The following is a 24,453-nucleotide window of genomic DNA, read 5'->3' on the forward strand; positions in this document are numbered from 1 at the left end:
CTTGTACCATCCATTTGAATGACCCAGCGGCCCAGATGTGAAGCGCTGCCAGACATTTAGGAGGACGACAGTCCACGTAGTCTGTAGTCTTTTTTTAAGCAGTGAAAACATGACAAGGTTAAGTAACTTTTAACTTCTTTTTTTACAGCTCCAGTGAATTATTTGCCTGTGAAAGTTGTCTTTTTCATCTTTTATGATTTTTGGAATTCATGTAAAACAGCCATTTTTTTTCCTTACATATGAATTAAAACCTTCTGATTCAGTAAATCAAATAATTATTTGCCAAACCTCAAAGTATATCCTATTGTAATATGCTAAAATGCAATTTGGCATCGCAGTATGCTTTGTATTTTAGAATGCAGTGGTATAGCTGTGTGTACGCGATAAAACAGCAGGAAACAGGGCTGTTATTGCTGCAGCAAAACATTTAGAGCCTCGCTGTGTGCAGCAGCAACCAAACATGATCAGGGTTCAAGGGTTGAGTCAAAGCCTGATAAGCTTTGGAAGTACGTTTTATGGGGTATTTGTTTTTCTGCTGGTGTCTGTGCTTATTGGCTGTTTTTTTTTAGGGGCTGTTCGATCAAAGCGGGAAAAAGCTGCGGTTCAAGGAACTAACAAGGAACTGTTGCTTGTTTTACTTTCTGTCCACATAAAAATGTTGAAAAATCATAGTTGTGTAATTATAATTTTGTGCATCTAAGTGGGTCCATCAGAGGTATGTTGTATGATATGTACACAAGGAAACTGGAAACCATCATGGGAGCACACGTTAGAAAGGAGGTTGAAACTGCTGTCCTAAAACTCATTGCATTGTGGGTAATAGCGCATAATTCAGTTAGAGTTGTGTTCTAAATCGACTGTTTTAATATATTCTGTTCATTAATAACATATATTTACATGGCAGGTTAGCTAAATTTAACATTCAACATAACTGCAGGTTAGCCTGGATGTTCAGGTTGTGAATAGGAAATACTTAAATAAATATAAGTAAATAAATAAATCTTTTCTGACTTTGTAGAAGCACATTCTGATATAGACTGGCATGTGTTCATGAAGCGCCTTCTGTCTGAATGCCAGTGTAAATGTCTGCACGTGACAGCTCTGTGGGTTTTTGTGTAACACTAAAAGAAACTACCTTTAAAACACGTCATGTGCTTGATCCCTTTAGGTAAGACGGGTTGGAGCGACAGACATGGTACATTCAGTGTGAGCAGTTTCTTCTCTTTTGGCTTCTCTTTGTTGCAAGACAGTAAAATATATAAGTTATGCAGGCAAGGTTACACTTTCAAAGTTTGATTGAAGAATCTATGTACACTGTAAGCTACACTCAGTCGAACTGTACATCATCACAGAGTCACAGAGGGGAGCAACGATTCAGTTGCTCCTTCACCATTTCATGATTCACATATTTAACCTTTTATCTTGTTTTCTCACTGCCAAATAGCTAAGCCTATTTACAGTACAATGTAACCTCGTACCAACTAAAACAACTTCATGTATCAAAACACCCACTGCTCTGGAGATTAGTGCTGTTTTCATGGGAAATCACAGAAGGAACAAATCCCCCCTTCACATTACAAAGTACTGAAATCAATACAAAACTAAAGGGAATAGACATGAAATGCACAGTATAAAATGAGTTGTGCATGTGTGCAAGAATCAAGGGAACGAATTATACAGAGCACGAGAGAGAAAACTCCCAGAGAAATGAGCAGAGAAGCTATATTTTTAGGCTTCCACAAAAAATTACATTTGCTAAATCTTACCCCAAGTGACCTGTGGCAAGAGTAATATCACATTTGATAAACTTGATTTTTCTTTTTTGTCCTATCATTTGAAAACTACTAGTTCACCACAGTGTGTCCAGATCTTTGTGTCAGATGCTCAGTGACCTTTCCATGTAGTCCAACTGCCTCAAAACCTCTGATTTAGGAACAAAGATGCTCTCCACAAGAACGGCATCGTTGAACGTGATGTCAACATCTTTGATACAGTTTAGGACAATACAAAGATTAATATGTCAGATGGACACACAGCTGTGTCTTCAGAACGCAGAGAGTCTTTAAAGCAAGAGTGCCCACCAGCACAGATCCTGGATCAAACTGCCAGACCATTTAGAGTAAAAAACAAACAAACAAAAAAACAATGGCTTACAAGGGCACTGCAAAATCTACATAAGCCATAAAAGCCATGCCACATTTACACCCTGTTAGGGCTATTCTCTCTTAAAGGGACATGCGCACAGTTTACAAACAGAGGAGGCAAAAAGGCTGCTGAGAAAGAAGCAGGGTTGGGAAAGGTTACTTTCAAAATCTTACCCACTACTGAATCCTATTCTAATTGCCAGTTTTTACACTGCAATAACTAACATAATGCATATAATATAAAAGCCAATGTATTCACTGCAATATTTTCCCATTCATTTCAAGTAATATTTTGTCAAAATCAATCACTATTTCAGTGTGAATTAAAATGTGTTTGTGAAAAGCATGTGATGTGTCCTTTTTTTTTTTTTTTTTCAAGTTATACCAGACTGGATTACGGTTATTTTTCTACAGTCGGGCCACATTAACAACTCTACAAGTAATCCATTGTTCCCAACCCTGTAAAGCAGTGAGCGTGGCAGACCAGTCACATGCACACTATGGGAAATGTTAGGCTAGACACATGAGTACTAACCTTTGGCTCTCTGGCTGCTGGGTACTAAACATCATACAGAATAACAGGCAGCTGCGAGGGGAGCAGAATCAGACGTCCAATGAAAGCACCGTTCACGCAGTAAAGTTGCATTTTAGCACAGAGGTGGAATATTTTTTTTTCCCCGCCACTTTATAACATTTGATTAACAAAGAGTCAAATCTGCTTTGACAGATCAACCTCTCTTGGTCTCTGTGTTTGGCAGAGACCTGTCACTCCAACCAGCTTTAGCTTCCCCCTCTGTAGAAATAATTAGTCTGTGAACAATCGGCAGTGAGTAATATATGACCTGTTTTTGTTTGTTTTTTGTTTTTTTCACAATTGAGAGATCTTTTTTTTCATACATGATATAATGTACTGTGCACAATGGATATGCGCACATACTGGAAGCATAATGTTGCTGAGGACATGCAAGTTGTTGAGTATACAGCAGAGCATAAAGCGATGTTTCCCAATGTCATTGTCTTCCTCATCTTCTTCAATCTTCATCAGTCACTCGGATTTGCATCTTTAAGCACGCAGCTCTTTCTTTGAGTGTGGCTTATTTCCCAGCAGGGCATCAATCTCGGTAATGGTTTGAGGGGTCATTTGGGATAAAATCTGCAAGGAGGAAGGAAGGATGGCAATTAGTTTTAAATATCACTCGTGACGCTTGGTACTGCATGCAAAATCTGTTGGTACAAACAACTGTGATTCAGTATGTCAAGCAAAATCACTGATGTGGGAGGAAAAAAGGAAGGAAAAAATCTACCCGAAGGGCACCCAGGTTCTCAAGCAGCTGGTCTGTAGTAGAAACACCCAGAAGTACTGAGCTGACTCCCTCACTGCGTAGACACCAGGCTGTAAACAGAAAGCAAAGCAGTGAAACTGAGTGATGGCAGTCTAATGGCCTAAATAAACTTGCATTTATCAAAAATGGTTAAGCAGCTATTCTGACCTAAGAGCTGTTTACCAAATATGCTTGAAAACCTGTGTCATGACAGTGATCTCACATCAGTACATTTCAATAATAGACAGGTAGGGTTACATGGTGGGCAAACCATGCTTTCTAAACAATACATCTGTGGTTGCATACTGGCACTAAGCACTCAGATCTGGTGCCTAACTTCCCCTTTGTATGATCAATCAAAGCGTTTCTATCTTATGTGCAAAATAAGAGAACAAACATCAATAGTTTTATGACTCAGCGACAAAACATATGTGAGATTTGACAGAAATACAAATTTAAAACAGTTTAATCTCAACCTTTGGTCACACACCAATAACATAAACAAAGAACAAATCTCTGTGTGTCTGCACCGTACAGTCATGGGTCGTACCTATGGCTAACTGTGCAGCAGTGCAGCCCAGTCTGTCTGCCAGTAGATGGAGCTCCTTGATTTTAGCGAGCTGCCTGCGACCCTCCTCACTGTTCACTCGCTCCTTCAGCCACTGGTATCCCTTCACCAGGAGCAAAATGGAGAAAAGCATTGATACAGTACTGATTTCACACTGCAGTGCCCCACTGATCGGGGAGAAAATTACACTGAGGCTGATTTTCAGCAAGAAAAATCCCAGAGGAGGGCCGGGTAAATCAAACTGACCTTCATTGCTGCTCTGGAGCACTCTGGTACACCATCACTGTACTTCCCCGTGATTAATCCACAAGCAAGTGGAGACCAGGTCATTGCTCCAACACCTGAAAGAGTGGAATAAGGATTGACATTGAAATGACATAAAATAAATGGAAAAAATAAAGATGAATATAGCTGTGAATATGAGGATGTCTGACCGATCTTGTGGTAGAGTTCAGGAAGCTGCACCTCAACTTTATCCCTCTGGAAATAGTGATACTCTGCCTGCTCACACACAGGTGGTATCAGGTTGAACTGCCGTGCCACAGAGTATGCCTCCTGGTGGCCAAACAGACAGAAACAAAATGCCAAGGTTACCAATCAGCATGTATACAGCAAGCTGACAACATTACCTTCATGAAGAGGGAGACTTTTTGAATGAGAGATCAGCATTCACCATGATTTCCATGGCACTCCAGCGTGAGGTTCCCCAGTACATGGCCATCCCCTGGTTTATTACAAACGTCATGGCCCGTACAATCTCTGCAACATCATATTTAAATTACATTTCTTTTATCACTCCAATGCAACTGTTTGTAGTTTTTTTTCATGTAGCAGACATAAAACATATCAACATATATCCACACCTGATTACCACTGTGACTACCACATGATATGTGCATAATGATGTCAGAGGGCAGCAGACATCTTCAACTGACCTTCCATTGGACTGTTGACATCATTTCTGTTGGCAAAGACGATGTCCACATAATCTAGTTGCAGTCTTGATAAGGATCCTCTTAAACCTGTCAAACAGTGGTCAATGATTAATCATCATCATTGTCCGTTTGTTCTTTGTGGTGTGTTGTGACACAAACCTACAGACATGCTAGCAGCTCTATGAGGCTTCACTAAGGCTGTGCTTTGAACTAAATGCTAACATGGTCACAAAGACAGTTCTAACATGCTGATGATTAGCATGCATGTTTGCCATGCTCACATTCAGTGTGTCAACATGTGGACATTTCTTAATTAGCACTAAAGACAGAGTACAATTACAGCTGATTGGAATGTTGCTTTGCAAATAAATGGCCATAAACCAAAGTGCTGGACTAATTGAAATTTTGCCAGATGAGAAGTTGATGTGGTGGCAGATTTGTGATGGCACTAGATGAAAAGCATCACCAAAGTCATCAGGATACATCTTCTCTGAATACCTGAACAAAACCTTATGAGAATCCACCTGAGTTGCTAAGATATTTTAGTTTGGACCAACGGACCATCACTGTCATTCATACAGTCAAACAGCTAGCATGGCTAAAAGTTGATTGCATGCAACACAGCATGTTCCTGCAGAGTAAGATGGAGGTACTGTTCTTCAAATTTGATGCTAGATTTCCTACTTCTCAAACATTTTGGGTCAATATCTCCTGTTTTGCAACTTTCCAACCTTGGCTATTTTAGCAATTCCATGCAGATGTTAAAACCACAAATGAAGTGAAATATGGAGCCCAAATATTAGAACCATCCGTCCACGTAGTTCATGTATTACGCAATGGCCTCAAATCAAAAGCCTCATGACAATGACAGTCAAACAGCCCTCTCAGTTCCTTCCTAAATGGTCACCTCAAGGCCGTACTGCTTACAAAACAAACAAAGAAGATGACCATATACGAGGCCATTAGCCTCTTAGCTTTCTTTAGCATTATTTTTGGGAAGGAAAGCTGATTAAATGACTGGAAAAATAATAAAGTACAGATGTTATTTGCACTGAGGCTTCCTCTCTGCATTCCCTCATCTGACCGCCTTTTGTTTTTCTTTGTCCCTGACTTCAGTTAGCATGTTCATACTTCATACTTGAAATCATGCACCTCATTTCTTGCTAACGTATCTTCACAACTATGAACTCCTGCAAAGGAGTTTAGTTGTTTTTTTTCCTTTGCTGTTACGAAACACAGCCATTTATTTGATTTTAAGGCATGTTGATGTATTTACTGTGGGACTTGGCGTGGCTTTAACCGAGCGAGACAAACAGTGCTTGTCCTCATCACACTCATTGATCACAACTCGCAAATGTAAAAACTTGTGAACCTTATTTATTTACTCATCTTTAAGTGTATGTTCAGTGAATAAAAATAAATTTATTTGACCTGTAATATTACATGAACTGAGTGGTGATCTCAAGCTTCATATCCTTCTCATGGTCAGCTATAATTCTCATACTCTACCTTCAATGATGTGTTTTCTAGAGAGTCCTCTCTCTGTCTCCGCTCTGTGGAGTGATGAAAATGCGTATTATTGATGTTAGGCCGAAATGACAAATGAAAACACGGACTCTGGTTGGAAAAAATAGTCTTCTTGTGTTGTTACTTACTGGCCTCCCCAGTAGATCTTTGTTGTGATGACAAAACTTGAGCGCCTGACAAGCAAACAAGAGGGTTAGGAGCAGAAAATCTTCAGTCTTCTAATGTCTACTTCCAATACTTTGTACAATATGAAAGCACAACAACACATAGTTTTCTTTTATTTATCCAAATAAATATTTCTTCCAAATTAAAAACATCAACGATTTCCCGAATGTTCTTTGATGTGGGAGTTTATTTTCATATTTTTATAATTTTATGGTCTTTCTGAAGCTAAAGCTCCTCATGTATCAAAATAAATTGAAATATTTTAGAGGTATGCTTGTTCCAAAAGTAATAAAAACATGTAGAAATGCAGTGCATTTCAGAAAAGCAAGGTATTATTAGGGATTATTAAGATTTCCAAAACAATAATTTCAAAAGCTAATAGAGTCGGAAAGCTTTTCACATGAGTCACTTTGGAAAAATGAATAATATCACCTCCATCCTTTCTTCTTGATGATGTTGCCTAAAGTGATTTCCGCTCTGTGGAGAAAAACATCCTTTACTGTGGTGGGTTGATGCTGACGTCAGGTGAGTGCACAACAATACTAAATCACACACTTAGTTGTTTATTGAGTGTATGAACACACAAACAAGAAGGACAACAGCAGCAAAAGTTTTAATCAGTGCTTCAAAGTCTGACCTTCCAGAGGCGTACACCTCTGCCGTGTCAAACAGGTTCACTCCATTCTCATAAGCTATGGTCATCAGGTTCGCAGCCATCTGGGGAAACACAAAAACTGAGATTGAGAGAGGTAAACGAAAGATAAATTTCAATTACCCGCAGGTCATCCGTGAAGGGCACTACACAAGGAGGATACCACAGCAGATATAATATCTCATATCTCACCATGCTACTGTAGTTTCCAGGAATCAGGTCTGTGGGATTTTGAAAAATGTCTATAATTGAAAATACTGAGATTTGAACTCATAGGGCAGCGTGTTTTCCACAAAAGCAACATGAGCGATCATGCTTGGTAATCGACTTCTCAGACAAACAGAGAGAAACAGAAGAATTCTCACCTCATCAGAGATCTGTGATCCAAATGTCACCCAGGTGCCTGAACCAGAGCAGAGACAGAGACATTTGTTTTTGTATGAGGGGTTGAAACAGTGAGGAATATTTTCCTGCCTTCAAACCAACTCACCTAACCCGAGGCAGGAAACACGAAGGCCTGACTTCCCCAGGTTCCTGTGGAAAAAAAATAAATAAATAAAAAAAAAGGTCTATGAAGATCAGAAATAAACAACGGGAAGAGACAGTATGATGGATGTGTGGGGACCTCGAGATGCATTTGTGCATTTGCACACTCAGTCACACACGAGATCCCATCTTACAGTACAAGTACACTGATGTGTGTGAGTGACAAGAAAAGAGCAGAATAACCCTTAATGATGAGAAGACTTCGTTACTTGTTTCCTTTTATGCTATTTTCTAAATTTCCGAGGCAAATATTGTTCTTTCTCCGCTGCAGTTACATGACTGTGGTTACTAGTTCATTTACAAATTAAGATTTTCTAAAAAGAAAATTGATTATCTTTTAAAATAAGAAGCATCATTAACTTCCCTGGCTTGTAAAGTAGTTAAAAACATTCAAATGTCGTAGCAACATCGATAATACAATATACTGTATGTCTGAATAGTGCATTTACATAGAGTAGATTTTACAGCCAATACTTTGATACAGCAGTACTAAATCATTACAACAGTGTGGTGATGCTACTTTGACTCACATTAAAGGAGTTTGGTTTTTAAGGATACTGACAACAAAAAATACTCAGTCTTACTTGGATCATTAACATGCGACGACAGAAAGTAAATATGATGTATGAATATGAAACAGTAAAGATAAAAACACTAACTTCTTTCTGTAGCGTTTGTGGACATGAATCCTTCCTACTCCACTGCTGCTGACTTAGTCTTTCTGGCCTGTAGTTAAATTACTGCCTGTGTCTAATTATTTCGGAACAATTGACCTTTTAATCCCTCCTGTGTTAACAGTTCACTGTATTACATTGGGTCAGTGAAACAGCCTGAGGGAACAGAGCTCAGCTCAGATATGGAGTCAAGGCAAAAGCTTCTCCGGTCTGCACGGTAAATGGCCCAAAATGTTCCATAAGCTAAAGAGGAGTCCATTACCTAACATGCCACATCTGATTATCCAGACAACTGAATTTTGAAGGGCGAGCAGGGAACAGCAGAGAGTTGCATTTCTGACCACAGGAGCATGTACAGCTGAAAATGGTGCGGGCTTCATGCTCGCTCTCCTCCTCCATGCACGCTCTCCCCCATTCTAATTAGCCGGGGAGCCAGCTGGAGAGGCAGCAGAACTGCAGTGCAACTCGCTGCTCGCCGTCTTTTCATCTCCAGCGCCTCTCCCCTCTCTGCCTGTCTGCCTGCCCGCCTTCCTGTGTCCGCCACAAATAACCAAATGCAGAAAGACAGACTGTCAGAGCATTTCGACTCAGTCCAGCGAGTCCTGCTTTTATTTTGCCCAGTCTATTTATAATTCCTGACCTTAAACTATTTTTAGATTCCTGCATATGTAAGCATTTGTGTCTGTGACAATGTGCAAGCGTTCGCTTTGTGGGGGAGTTCATGTGTGTGCTGCATGTTGGTGTGAGACGCATATTGTTTGTGTCATTTCTGTAAAGCTCTGTCAAAACAGCACACAGGTGGAAGGTCAGGAGGGAAAAAGTGTCAGTGGGTTTTGATGTTGATGGTTCCTTGTATAGTAATCTGGTTCTGGTTCACCGTTTGTCAACCAATGACAGCTCTGCCTTTTCTCACATGCTGACAGACACTTTGAACACTGGGAGTAAATATAAATGAGGCACATGGGAGAAAACACACTTCAGAGACTTTTTCTAAAGCCTTTTAAAAAACAAATCCTTTTTTTTTCTTCTTTTACTGGCATTTTTTTGGTGACATCCATCAATTTATGCCTTTTTGACTCAACTTCAGTCAGAGGAAGTTCAAGGAAAATTTTTGTCCAACAGTGTTAAATGAGGTTGAACCAGTAACAGCATCCCAAAAATATTCCCTGCTCACTGAAACAGCTTTACTCAGCTTCCCAGCAGAAAGAGAGGCTTGAAATTCATCAAAAATAGCAGCATTTAGGGCTCAATATCACCTGCAAGATAACTACTGCGTCTGCACACTGAAAGCATACAAATGACGCAAATGCGCTTGTAAATTGGACCCTTTTTGAAGATGAATATTGCATTAAGTTTTAAAAAAAATCCCAATATATTCAGCAGACTGGATGTTTTACGTGTTTAGAACTGTGTATGAAAAGCCTGTTATTAGCCTGAGGCTATCTTGCACTGGTAATAAATGTGAATTCATTGCATTAATAAAAGCCTAAATCTAACTGTGATTTTTTTTTTTTTCCACTTTAGTCACACGAGAGTACACCTTCTTTCCATACTTAACCAATCGTACCATAACGAGAAAACGGAGAAAATGCAACAGCTAAACATGAGTCAGCATTAGGAGAATGTCAGGCTCCCACTAGCATCCACAACTGTTACACAAATGCTCTCTTTCTGTTTCATCATGCTTATTTTCTCGGTGCTTTTTGAAGATGGAAAATAAGCTGACGGTAGCTGACAGACCAACAATTTCGAATGACACCACGTACGAGCACGTCGTAACAGGAGTAAATGGGGAACTTGAACGTTTTACTGAGTGAATTTCACGACTGCTTTGGCAAACAGAATACAGGTTGGATTTTCTGTTTTGTTTCTGGGCAATGGTGGATGTCATTGTTTCTCTGTGTGACAACTGGCCGCCCCCTCCCTGCTCTCAACTCCACCGCTCTCTGCAGTGCTGCAGTCTGCTAAATTACTATCAGTGAGTCTGGAGAGACACATGCTCTCTCTTTCCTCTCACTATCTCCTTCGTGACAGTCTCTCCCACTCTCTCTTTCTGCCTCTCTCTCTCACATGCGTGTATGCAGACGCTCGGCCTATATTTTATTTGACATGGATCCACCAGATCTAATGTGAAAACTGACTGAAATCTATATTGTGCGAGCTTAAGTGGGACTCGTCAATGCGTCCACGTGCATATTCACGCTTGATGGGAAATTAGACTCCAGCGAAGGCACAGATCTACATACGGTCATGCATGAATGCACTCGTGAGCTCACAGAAACACAGATGCTTTTCTGTAGCCTTTATGAGTGTGGCTGTTTTCTCTTTCTGCTCTCTCTTGCCATAAATCATGAACCCCAAACAAGACAATTATGCTTGGCCTGGCTGGCTTTCCAAACAATATTAATGGAGAAGAGAGACAAGGCACACAGGTGCTCTGTCATGGTGTAGTCAGCATTTTAACCTGTGCTGACATTTACAGTTAGTTTTCACCTGAGATAGGAGGAACACACGATATACAGATGGTTAGGTGCAAATGATGAGTTTTTTTCCTGCAGTTGTCATAAAATGCCACACACATGCTGAGCAGGCCTTTCTCCAGGGGGAAGCACACCTAGATATTAATAACACTCAGTGCGTCTGTGTGTGTGTGTGTGTGTGGTCTCTTCTCTTCTGTTCTGTCTTTTCTCTTTCAATTACGCTGTATTCACCATTTCAGGGTTTTAAAGGGTCAGTTCAGCTCAACATTACAAAGAACATATTTTCCTCACTCATGCAGATGTTTTCTGCCTCTTCCTCGACACAGTGGGGGTGAGTGGGTTTTTACTTGTGGTGCTTACAACACTGACAAAATACTTTCAAATTGAACACCCACATCTGTTTTCTATAAGACCTGTTAAGAGTTCTTGAAGGGGCTATTTGTTTGGTAGAAAGTTTCGGAACAGTGAGATCTGAAGAGTATCCAGAGTATCTGGGACGTCCTTTCTGCTGCTGAATTTAAAGAAGAAAATGAACTGTGAGAACCACAAACAAAATCCAATTCACTTCTATTGTATTGGGCTAGAGGCAGACCAACAAAACAAGAACCATCTGCAATACTCCACACCACCGTGAGAGAGAAAATGTATTTTCGTGTGAAGCGACTCTTTAACTCTGAGAGACAGCAGCCCAGCGAGCCCAGTGTGACTCTGACTGCGCTCTAATTCTCACTTCAGCTGTTATTAATGAATCAGGCTGAACAACAGATTTTTCATGTAATGTGATGTTTTTAATTCAGTTATGTTAAAACAGTTAGGAAAGTGGGTCTGTTCTAATTATAAAATACGCATGCTGTGAGCGGAGCAAACAGGGTGTGTGTGCGTGTGTGCGTGTGACTCACAAACTCAGCTGCTCTCCTTCAATGTTGCGTACCGACAGCTTACACTCTAACAGTGGTCAGAGAGAGAGATCACACCAGCTGACATTAAGATGGTGAACCTTTATATATTTGTGTGAAGCGTCTGTTTTTATATTCAGCGTTTGGGCCTGGACATGACAATGTATGCTGGACTCCACTGGTTATGTTTTGAAGGGCTACTGTGTGTAAAATGTGACAAAACAATACAAGTTTGAACAGTTTGAACTTTGAGTTGTCTCGTCGTGTGCGGTTGGAAAGTGGTTGAAAAGGTCACTGCACTGCGCTGCTACCTGCTGACTTGTTTCTATGTCTGTTGAGAGAGGGATGAAGTTGAACTTTGGAGTGATATGTCAGGTTCCTGCTCTGATGCCTCATAAATAAAGACTAAAGAAAGTTTGAAATGATTAAATGCATTTGCTGAAATGTTCTTGAGTATCAATTTTCCTAGTTTTACTGATTTACAATATCAACAACTTTGATCATTTGCAACAATGAATTACGTAGTAACTTTGTAAAGATACTAAAAATGACTTCTGGAGTGTTCACAGTTCCACCATTCGCCCAGTAGCAGGAATAAAATGCTGGCATTACAGGTTTCAGCAAAACACGAACATGTTGTACGTATCATGTGACCATTTCTTCAATACGCAGCAAATTATGCTCAGATTAGGATCACACTAGCTGACTTTTTCTACAGGAGGAGGAGGGATGGTCGTTGAGACGGAGACCACTCCAAAGCCAAATATTTTTCATGAGATGTCAAGACATTTTGCTGCTGACATCAAAACTGCATATTTTCAGGCAAAACATGATCTTTCCCTTATCACGCAATTTGCATGCATAAACCTAACCAGTCCTTAAGCACAGTGTTGTCACAACATAAAATATAAAATATATTTTAATATGATATAGTTTATAGTTTCAACATATCTGCGGTTTGCAAGGTACAATACCAACATTTGTTCTGCCAGTTGGGTTGTTTACAAGGAACCAAGACTCCAGAAACCTTTATGATTTTGAGATATTCTTAAAAGATCTTAAATTTATGTCATCTATTTAATTATTCTGATACTTGTCCAGGACCTGTGGAGAATCTTGGCTGTGTTTCTGCTCTGTAGTAATGACATGCAAAGATGACTTTGTCTCCGCCAGAAGACAATATCAGACTTTGACTTTCAGGCTTAGACGGCCCATTCAGAAGACGTGACATGGATTTTCTGGCTCTGATTATGATGTTCACAGCTCGGAATGAGCAAAATACTTCAAAATATCGACAAACGTAAGCCTCGTTAAACATCACTGACCCTGCAGTCAGTCCACATTTGGAAAAGATTAACTTGTCTGCCTTATGCACTTTTCTGCGCTCAGATTTTATAATCCATTGATGGTTTCCAACATGCAGGAGCACGAACAGTGATTGTTAAAATAATGTACTATTATGTAATTTATATTCATATATTAGTGAGTGGCAGATGAAACGGTATTTGTGAATTTTTGCAGCCAAAAACACACCACGCTTTGGATATATTTTGGTTATGAGCCAGAGTGAAATCAAGCAAGTGAAGCCGCAGCGTGACTTCGCCTAAAACTTCTTGCAGGACCTCAAAGTGATGCCAGTAATACGTTCAGTCAACTGGAAACTCAAAAATCCAGAGAGAGTGAGAGCGAGAGAGAGTTGAAGGTCAAGGTTGTTGCAGGATGCAGTCTTGTTCTCCTCCCTGCTATGCAAACTGTTTCCAGGGATTGTTTATCACGATAACACTATGAGGCCCAATTACTTAATTGTCACTTAATTATTATTCATCATGACTCCACTCTGTGAAGTCCATATTTTATCACTGTTTTGGGATTCATTACAAGTTAAATACATGTGACGTCCACAGGGCTTTACCAAAGTGGGAAGTACTTGCTAATTTTTCCACAGCTTTCCAGAGTTTAATGCATGAGGCAACTCCAAAACCACATTACTTACAGTAAATAGTCTGGGTTCAAATTAACAAGCTGGGGCTGTGAAGTCACTGTGTGTAGAAAAGGGTAGCTATTACAATGGTCATATTATGAGAGTTATAAGACTGGGGCTGCATCACTGACTCACAGCAATAAAGGACCACAATATATCTATAAAACTGGACAGGGTTGTTCATCAGTACCAGCGACTCCATCATCACTTCATCAGCTGCTGAGAGTTCAGGCTTTCGAAACTCACTGTTCAAGTGCACTCGGTTAGAGAGCAACACCTCTCTGCACAGCTGAATGTCAGGACACTTCAAACACTGGACATTTTTTCATTTGTTATTTGGTTTAACTGTCCAGTAAACAGTATATAAATAGTTTAAATACAGACCTGTTGGTCTACCTAAGGCCATTGAACTGTTAAGGGAGTAATTCGATGAGGCAACCACTGTCACATCTGTTCATTAAATATAAAGTGATCCGCAGCAGCCAGTTAGCTTAGCTTAACATCAAGACCAGAAGCAGGGGTAGACAACAAGCCTTGATCTGTCCAATAAAATCCACCTATAGCTCGCAAATTCACATGTTACAGTTTGTCACTTCCAACCAGCATCCTGGCACACACTCCCTGTTTCCTGTTTCTGTGCTAGGCTAACCGGCCATATGCTGTAGCTTCATATTTAGCATACGAACATGGACATAATCTTCTCATCTCACTCTCTGCCACAAAGCCAATAAATGTATTTCCAATCTGTCAAATGAACTATTGCTTTGACAGATTGTGGGGAAAAATCACGGCACAGAGCCAAAATGTTGGATTTAGAAACAGCAGGATGGCATTCACGTGTCGTCGTCCCCGAACTCATTCCTGTCTTTCCTGTTGTCACTGAAGTCGTTCTAGAAGCCAAGACCAAAATTTACTTAAATGTCTAGTTTCCCTAACATTTGCCTCCTGTCGCTCATGAATGAGACAGTTAACATCCAGTTGCCTGCAACTGACACAGTGTGTCTTGTGAACATTAGATTAAAAAAACTAAAAAACTTCCATGAGAAATGTCCAACAGAGCCACAATAATCTGTGCTGTAAATACACCTGACCTGCTGTTGGTGAACAGAGAGGGCCTGGTTGTCATAGAAATGGCCAATTTGCTGAGTGACAGAACTTTTCCTGTGTGGCTTCTCACAAAAAAACACGGTGTCACTGCTTTTTTCTTCTAAACGTTTAAAATATCCAACAGTTATATGAACAGAAATTGCGTGTTCAGGTTTAACTATATGCTACAGCTGTGCAATATGATGATACATATCAAGTGACAACAGAAAAACGTTGTTTCATCGTTTCATGTTGTGCTCTATTGTTTATTTTGTCATGTCGCACTCTTTAAGGTACTATTTTTCAACATTTGGACACACTTCAAGGTCTTCCGTACAGCACTGATGCAGGCAGGAAATTTGAATGAAGGCAACACTAACAAATACGGAGGCAACATGTCACAGTGCAGGGTAAATCCAAACAGGAGAAAACTCCCACCTGTCGTACCTAAAAGCTTCTGCCACATGGACACGGTTTGAGTATGAAAAGTTTGACCAGAAAACTGCACTTTGCAAATAATTCCACAGACTCAACCGCTGACCTCTATTACCCGATTTACAGAAAATGTGTCATATTGTGATATGTATTATTACCTGGATATGAAATGTCACAATATATGAGATTTTGGTAGTATTGCGCAACCCTCCTATGTGCTTATGTGACTGTTTCAGTTGTCCTGGACAAATTGGTCCAAAGGTTTCACAGTTACTGTAATCACACGCTGAGCAATCCAATATGTCAAAGGCTGAAAAACAATGTTGAAATATTGATACTGATGAATCAGGTTTTCTCTGGAGACACAAATTGCAGTAAATGTAAAACATGCCTGACTGGCTCTTTTTCTGTTGTTTACATTGTTTGTACATTGATTACCTTGCACTTTTCCCCTTATCTTATAGACCGCACATACATTTTAAATGCTGCTGTAAGCATCAGTGTCCACTATGGCATTTTAAAGAAAATGAGCAGAAATTGAGAAGGTTTGATCAAAGAAGGGAGACCAAGGGAGAGAGAGCTGGGGCAGGGGGGTGACAGCAAAGGCCCATGGGAGCGATAACTGGCAGCAGATGCCATTGTCTGCGACCTGCCGGTGAGTGATGAATACTCAGGTTAATGAGATAGCGGGAGGGATCAGAAAACATGCAGTCAGACAGGGAAAATAGTGGTAACGATAGGTGCCATGTGGAAAACGGAACACGGATGAAATCCAAATCACTGCTCACTTCTGCTCCATTGTGGCATTCATTTGGCTTCAATCATCACTGTGTCAAGAAATCTCTGACATTCACGATACAGCATGTGGGCATGTTTTTTGAACGTTTCTGTTTCTTCCTGACAATCTGGCTGTGTCTGCAGTGTAAAATGGAGTATGTGTTACCACTGCGCTGCCATGATCACACTCTGTGGCCGGGTGGAGGGGCGTTGAGCAGACTCAGTTGCTGAAGGGACTGATAAGCGACGGCAGCATAGGCTGATTAGGAAAAAAGACGGACAAAAACTAAAGGCATTGCCTGGGGTGTTGCCCCTGGCGAATGGAGCTGGCCATATGCTGTATAGACTTATTGTGCTGCTGCACTCCTTATTAGTGACACTTTTCCTGAGGCAGCAAAGCAACCAGAATAATCCCAACCAATCAGGAGTACGCATGCAGTTCTCAAGAAAGACCAAAAAAAAGGGTAGTGGAGATATCCAGGTTTCATCTTGTGCCTCATTCCCTTTTTAAACATCCTATTAAGAAAACTAAATTGACTGAAGAGAATGGCAGCAATTCAATCAACCTGATTACCAGGAAAACAGGTCATTAAAACTCTCCTCCTAGTTATTGCATTTGACTAAATGAACGACACAAGCGGTATGAGGTTGCAGTCTTAGACATCATGGATGGCGTTTCTCTGTAAATGCATATTTGCATCGATGTGCATTGTTTTCCACAGCTCTGAGGACCCCTCTGTGAGTGCAGGCTGCATGCACAGCTGTCCTTGTCAAGCCGAAACTCTAATCCATCAAGGTGAACTGACTGACTGATTCTGTGCCAGAAACTAAAAGAGAAAAAAAATCTTCTCCTTTCTTTTCTTGCTGTTTATCTGGTCTGTTTCCCCTCTACATTATGACTCAGATAGATACTGTGCTGCACCAATATATTATGAAAATTAAATGCTTTTAAAACCTCAAAGGGGATCTGGTGTGTCCTAAGGCACTTTTAGGTAAGCTGTTATTGGAGGTTTTTCATTAATCTGTGGTGAAGGGCAACAGACCAGGGCAAAGTCTGCATAAAACATATGAGCTTATGGGAGATACTTCGATATGCATAATGTCTGTTATGCTGTGATAACATTGTGGCTGGTTGGTATGGATTATATAAGCATTTTTATATCCATCAGTGTAAGCATTTTTCGAGTAAATGTCAGATTTTTACATTGTCAGTAAAATCACTGCTGTCTGTGCACTCACTGAGGTGCTTTTCAACCTTGTTAATGGGTATGTAGGCAGCCGGCACAGTACGTTACAGAATGCACACTGGTGACAACTTAAGCTAACCTTAAGTTCACCTTGCATATAAACAAAACATATCGACAGAAACAGGAATAAAAGGAAGCCTGGCTGAGAGATGATGAGAGGGGGGCCGATCACATCACTTGAGCAGAGTTTGCCACAGATGCTCATTATGATAGTAATAGCTGTGAGACAATCTGGAGGTCAAAGGCCGTAATAATCAAAGTGAAATGAAAACCATCCCTCTGATGGGAATTAACCCTCTGCCCCCTGAAGCTCAAGCTCCTGATCCCCATACTCACCTGTACTTCATATTGGTGTGGCGCCCGATGGCCTCCTTCATGTGGGCATGGCCCTGTGGGGCCTGACGGGAACCGGACCCCTCCCTGGTCTTGACTGAGCCTTGGGAGATGTAGTTGCCATTACTACCTTGTCCACCACCACCACCTCCTCCACCACCACCTCCACTACCACCACCGCCACTTCCTCCTCCTCCTCCTCCTCCACCACCGCCACCTCCTCCTCCCCCTACTCCTCCACTGCTTCCTCCAGGAGGTGGAGCAGTGCGAAGGCCACAAAGTCGGTCCTCACTGCGACTCTTGAGGTTGTGCTCAGTGCAGGCAAAAGACACCTGCATCCTGACCCTGGTTTCTGGTGTCTCTTACTTTGACAGAGACAGGGTAGGGGTGAGGGGGCTCTTTAGGAAGTCACACAAGCAATAAGGTCTGTAAACTGTTGGTGCTGCTTGATACTGTTTCCCCCGTTGTGCTCTTGTGGCAAAGCAGCGATGCTCATACAAAAGGCTCAGACAGGGCAGGTCAGAGCTTTTGGCTGAGAGTTGGAGGGAGCAGGCAAGAGTCCAGCATCTAACATGACACACACAGAGTTACCGTCTGCTCTGTCTCCTGTCTGTTGATGCAAACCTGGCAAAAAGCTCTTAGAGTTTTCACACTCACAAGATGCATCAGGGCTGTTCTCCAAAAATCATCAGGAAGCTTGTAAGCTCGCAGCAGTCCTCAGACGGGTTTGGGGATGTGGCAGATTTTGGGGAAAACCTCAGTGCAATAGATGGCCTCCCTGGAGGGTGTCAGCAGTTCGGCCTTTTCCACACATGCATGCACGGACTCGTATGGCTTACGTTGGGTGGTAAAGCACCTGATAGCTTGCTGTCTCCTGTTCAGCTGAGGTTAGTTGTGTCTGCCTTGAGCTGAGGAGCTCCGGAGTGTGCCGCAGCAATGGCACAATCACAGCTACAGGCATCCTCGCACCTCGCGTTGAAATAAGGCATTTTGCTTCTTCTTTCTCTTTTTCTTCCCGTCACAAGGTGTCTCAGCACAAACTGGCTTAATTGCTCGAATTCACATTGCCGAGGAGAGCAGTCCGAGCTGGGTAAACAGACTTGATGGGATGCGAATTCACACAGTCAAACCCCACAGATGCATCATCGCCCAGCAGCCTCACGCAGCATCAAATTGATGCAACAGAAAGCGAGCGAGAGAGAAAGAGACAGGAGGGGGCAAAAGAAATAAATTCAAGCGCAAACACCGAGCCGTGTTTTTTTATTATTATTATTACCTTCAGCGTGTGAAGTCGTTCACGTACCGGCAGCAGCAGCAGCTGTGCAGGTCTCCTGTTATTCGGCAAAATCTCTCGGTGTTCGGATTTGAAAAAAATGCCGGCATACTGGCCCAAAAATCAGCTGCAGCGGACATTTCAAAACGCACGATGCCGCCTCTCGAGTCTCCTTCATCACATCGTGGTTTTTTTGTCAGATCGGACTTCCTTTTTGTTCTTTCTGGGTTTTTTTCCCACAACAGAAGCTCCAAAAAATCTTCACGACACACAAGCAATGTGGGGGTTTTCAAGATGCTCTCTCACTCTCTCTCTCTCCCTCTCTCTCTCTCTCTCACTCTCTCTCTCTCCCTCTCTCTCTCTCTCTCTCTCTCTCTCTCTCTCTCTCTCTCTCGGGTGTGATCTCTACATTTTTCATCACACTGGTGTACACACTTCTCATCACATCGTCACATTATGTTAGTGGAGCTTAAACACACGCTGTTGGGGTTTAACGTAATAATTGTAATTAAAAAATACAATTTCCACTTAATTCAGTTTCCACTTAAGGTCGACTTTAAACCGCCAGAGCTCCTGTTTCATGTGCAGGAATCCCTCTTATCTTTCTACCACACCCATGTTTTTCCACTGTATATCTGTATTGTCAATCACCCAAACTGCAATACTGTATCTTCATCATCATCTCAAAACGAAGAGCAGATGCATGACTTCTCAGTCACCATCACATCATAACATAGCGTAGCATGGCATATCATATCACAGTGCATCACATCACATCGTTTTGAAAGAAAGCTGATGTGTCATTTGGTGGTCAGGCAATGATGAGACTTCATTCAAGGCTGTGTTTACAGTCTGAAGTCCTGCTGCCATATCCTTACAGAAGGCTGTCAATCCAACAAAAAAAGTTTCACACTACACAGCAGGACAATCTGCAAAATTACCTGCCTTGTACAAATAAAAAATGCAGACGTGCAAGCACACAAACATTCATCATTTCTGTCAATTTGCTCCCAGTGGTTGTGTCTAATTAAATCTTGCTTTACAGCACTCTGCACTCCCCGGGATGACTCCAGAGCAGATTGCATGGCAGTCAGCTGCCAGCAGAATGTAACTTCAAGTTGGCAATCAGCTCTTTCCTTTTTTTTTTTCAAAGAGCTATTCAGTGCAATTTGGGATGGGTAAGTTTCCAGTTGTATGGGCAGAAAGAAAACATGAATGCCACCTGCTGTGAAATTTGAAAAGAGAGCTTTAATGATCTCCCGTAAGTATAGTGAGTGCCTACACGGATATGTAAATGTTGTAGCCAAATTAGCCAAATGTTGTAGAGTTTTCATTTTATTGTGTTTTCTCTGATGAGTGAAAGAGGACAAATCTACACACTGGAAATCACTTTGACGAAAATCTTCATCTACACACACAGGCTTCACCTTTGTCATCATCCATGGTCCAGGTCCATCATCATCACCATCATCATCATCATCAGCACTTCAGAAGCCATACTGCACTAAAATCGATAGCTTCAGTGCATCAGCTCACTTCCACAGAGCGCCCGCTGCTCTGTCTTGATGTTCTGTATCATCAGAGAACTAAACTGCGAGTGTCTTTGGATACGTCTATTCACTTTTCTGCAAAAGAAGGAGGCTGCGTGACATTGAAATGGGGAGATAGATGAGACAGACGCATTATACAGCAGATTGTATAGTGAGAATGTCCTTTAGAGGGTAGATGTTTTATACAACTCTGCCATCAGACTCTGCACCAAAGCTCGTTTCAAAGCGTGTCTCCTCTGATGGCCATCCTTTACAAACTGCCAACTCTCCATCCTACATGAAACGCTCAAGCTTTTTCACGTCACGATGTTTGACAGACTGTTCTCTGCAACATTTACTAACAAGGTGCAGCCCACCTTCTTGATCCTCAACCCCTAATGTCATGATATGGAGGAGATCTTTTGTTTTAAGCGTGTGTCATCCATTTGCGGGAGTCATCATCTCATTCAGCTATAAAATTTCATTTAACTTAATAATTTGCAGTAACTTGTGATAAAAATAATATTCTATGACACATAAAGCATTAGTTTCGAAAAGCATAAATGTTGTCAGTAGGAAGTGTAGATGGTGTGAAGAAACGTATCACCCACAGTGGCACATTGTCATTGTTGTAGTAGCTGCAGAGATGCTAACAGCTGGTTCAGACTTGCTTGGACTGAAGCAGACATAAATAATGCTGAGAATTGTTTGTGGTCTGCCTCTACATGAAATGTGCTTGTAGTTCAGTAAAGCTGAAGGCCTTTTTTTCTCACGTTGGAATAGTCCCTCAGACATGTTTTTCTTGTGGTTTTGGTTCATCTTAAGAACGATTCTGCTTCACATTAAGTTTGTAAGAAAGAGGAGAGTCAGAGGACAGTTTTTAAATGCTTTTAGGAGAAGCACTTTTGCTTCAGTACATCGAAAATTCTGAATCCATTTGACAAATTGTAATATGTTTAAATGTCTAAACTTCAAGCTTTATTTTATCCAAAGAAAAGATTAGGCTCACAGCCCTCATAATCTGTTTGTCAAAATGTAAATGTATGTCTCAGCCTCACAGACTCACTCTGCCTTCAGGAAACCACCGCAGGTGGAAAATTGTTGTTTCCAGCAAAATCAACAAATTAGAGGGAACGCCAAGGTAGATTGTTAGCTGTAGTGTTGATTACAAGTAATCACTTTCAGTCATGAGGGAGTTCAGATCTGAAGCATCATTACACAAATGAACCGAGGCTAACATATCACATGCAGTGAGACTGCTGCCATTACAGACAAGAAGTGTAAGAAGAAATTCACAAGCGCCAGCTCCAGTGATGGAAGCAGCACTGCCAAGGAGTTCAGATGCATTACACCCTGATATGTCACTCATTTATGAAATATGAACTGATACAAAATGCTCCAAATAGATCTGAGAGTTAATGAGGCACGCATTCTGTCATTTGTCATTACAAGCAATACCCCTCCAGCGACAGATTTTGATCTTTTTTCTAATTGTCTGGTTTTGAGCCTTTGTGCCACCACACCAGGGTGACACTGCCACCTAGAGGCAACTCTTCTGGAGTCTTACTGCCTGTGTGAGTGTGTATGGGATGTCATGCCTTATCGTGTGATGACAACTCTGTTTCATGAAAATTAGGTTTATACACTATTATTTTTCAACAGCCAATAAATCATGAGTGACATTCACAAACAGTGACACATGCACTCCAATGATAAAATATGCAACAATATGCTCTTTGTCTCCTACGTTTCTGCATCACATTTTTCAGTGAAAATGGATTCATGGAAACCTTTTTATCCTAAAACAGCTAAGGTGAGCACTCTCAACTGAGAGATACAAGCACTGTAACAACCAGCTGCCTGTCCCCTGCTGTCAAATCATGCATCATTAACCCCAAACTTATGCCCCACTGACGTTGACCTATCGAGCAGTCTATCTGGGGCAGAAATTAGACAATGCTTGATGTACAAGTCCCATGTAAGCTACTGTATCTTCCATTAACATTAGGGATCCTCAGCGACCAGCTGTTTTTGCAGTCCTGCCACATTTATTCAGCACTGCTGTGCTTTGAAATCTCATCAAATGGATGATATTTCTTTCTAGGTCACTGGTGGGGGGAAAAAAACTGCAAATATATTATTTTTTTCCACCCCTGAATGATGTCTCCACTCACTGCCTTCAATTGCAGTCCTCTTCAAACACTTGACTACATTCATGCATTAGTAATATATGAGAAAAAATATTAATCATGTTGTTTAAATGGATTATCCACAGATGGCTGAGTGCTCAGGATGGTTTGACACACTCTCTCTTACTCTCTGAATCAAACCTCTTATTAAATCTGCAGATATGGCAGCTTTATGTATATATTTAGTTGTTATTTGCATCAATATCATACACAGTTATTTTCTCATTGTGATCTCTTTAATGTGCAAATTGAAACAATTAATGAACAGAAGAGAGGGTTTAATTTTCAAGTGTTTTTCCAATACTAACATCTTTTTATTCATGAACATCTAATTTTACATTAGACTTGTGCTATGCTTCTTCCCTCTTACCTATATGTCATGGCAGAGCGCTCGGCCTCACACTCGGCCAGGGAGAGGCCACATTCCCTCAGGTAGAGCTCCAGCCGGCGTCGCTCCACGAGTCGGTGCGCCGCCTCCAGGATCTGAGAAGCCAGGGCCTCTGACTCGGTCTTCTGGTCCGTGGTCTTGCTGCTTCGGGCTCCAGATTTGGCCACAATACTCCCTGAGGAGGACGACGCCTTGGGCTTCTTACTGATGCCATAGAGGTCTTCCACTGAGTATTTCCCTCCTTTACCTCCTCCAGTCCCACCACGGCTGGCAAACATTGTTACCTGCAGTCAAGCCCTGCAAACAGATGAAAATCGTTCTTTTCTTTTGCTTGGTTTTGCCTGCTACATCTATGCTGGGCAAAAGCTGCTTCTGAGTTAGACACAAAAGCACAAAGCAGTGCTATTTTGATAGAGATTCTCGAGGATTTAAAACATCCGGCCCGAGGATGTCAGACATCAAACTGTTGGAAACGAGAACTTGAAGCACCTGTAAAATATCAAAAAGTCTTGATTGCTCCTTTGTGGAGTCTAAATCCAAAATAAAACAAAGCCAGTCCCAACATGTCAGCAACACCCAGTCACAAACAATGACTCCTGCTGATGTGAGGTGCTTCTTTGAGTAAAAACGGATAGGAAAAACAATCAGCATCTTTCTCTCTTTATCTCTTAAAAGAGGGATTTGTGTTGAAGCCCAACCCCAGCTCACATGCTCAGATTAAGAGAGCGCCCAGATGAAGTATCTGTACTTCTATAATCTGACTCAGTGGAGGATGTGAGAGTTCACCTCTGTGACCTTTTCTACAAATCCTGAATAGTAATGCAGTTTATTTATTTATTTATTTTTTACCTTCATGGACAGTTATTAGTTGATCTGCAGGTGCAATGTCATCATAACAAACAGCCCCACTGCCTTCCAGCTTCTGTTGGCTCAAACAAAGACAGAGTGGCATCCTCCCAAAGCCTGGCACTGGCTTCAGGCCAGAGTGTTATTGTCAGGGTCTGGGTTAATGTGCAAGCCAAACCCCCAAATGTAAGTAAAATCCCCGACCACTGATGTCAGGTTCATAAAAGACAGAGTGGAGCCATCATCTGTGTGCTAAAGTGAAATCAAATCAAAGGACACGGAGACAGACAGAAAATAATGTGGAAAGCACATGAGGTTGCAGTTTACATGTTGAAGATTACTTCTCAACAGTATTATGCAAAGAAATCCACCTTCTAATCTCCTACATGCATAGCTGTCAAGTCTCAGTTTAAAGACCAATTGTGAGCACAAAAATGAATTTGTATCTTACATAAAAACA

At 41.3% G+C, this 24,453-nt stretch overlaps 1 protein-coding gene across 1 annotated transcript; it reads right to left on the reverse strand.

Moving 5' to 3' along the window:
- Positions 1-1,204: 1,204 nt before the first annotated feature.
- LOC124071106 (voltage-gated potassium channel subunit beta-2-like) lies at positions 1,205-19,314 on the reverse strand. The gene is made up of 14 exons (XM_046411542.1): positions 17,772-19,314; positions 7,804-7,847; positions 7,679-7,716; positions 7,299-7,378; positions 7,094-7,138; positions 6,625-6,669; positions 6,479-6,522; positions 4,970-5,056; positions 4,708-4,793; positions 4,469-4,589; positions 4,281-4,375; positions 4,017-4,137; positions 3,449-3,537; positions 1,205-3,297 (listed from the first exon to the last, which is right to left on the reverse strand). Exons 1-14 carry the CDS (start codon positions 18,104-18,106, stop codon positions 3,208-3,210), a joined length of 1,320 nt encoding a protein of 439 aa, XP_046267498.1. The 5' UTR covers positions 18,107-19,314; the 3' UTR covers positions 1,205-3,207.
- Positions 19,315-24,453: the final 5,139 nt, after the last annotated feature.

This window comes from Scatophagus argus, chromosome 14 (genome assembly GCF_020382885.2).
Source record: "Scatophagus argus isolate fScaArg1 chromosome 14, fScaArg1.pri, whole genome shotgun sequence".
Classification (NCBI taxonomy): domain Eukaryota; kingdom Metazoa; phylum Chordata; class Actinopteri; family Scatophagidae; genus Scatophagus; species Scatophagus argus.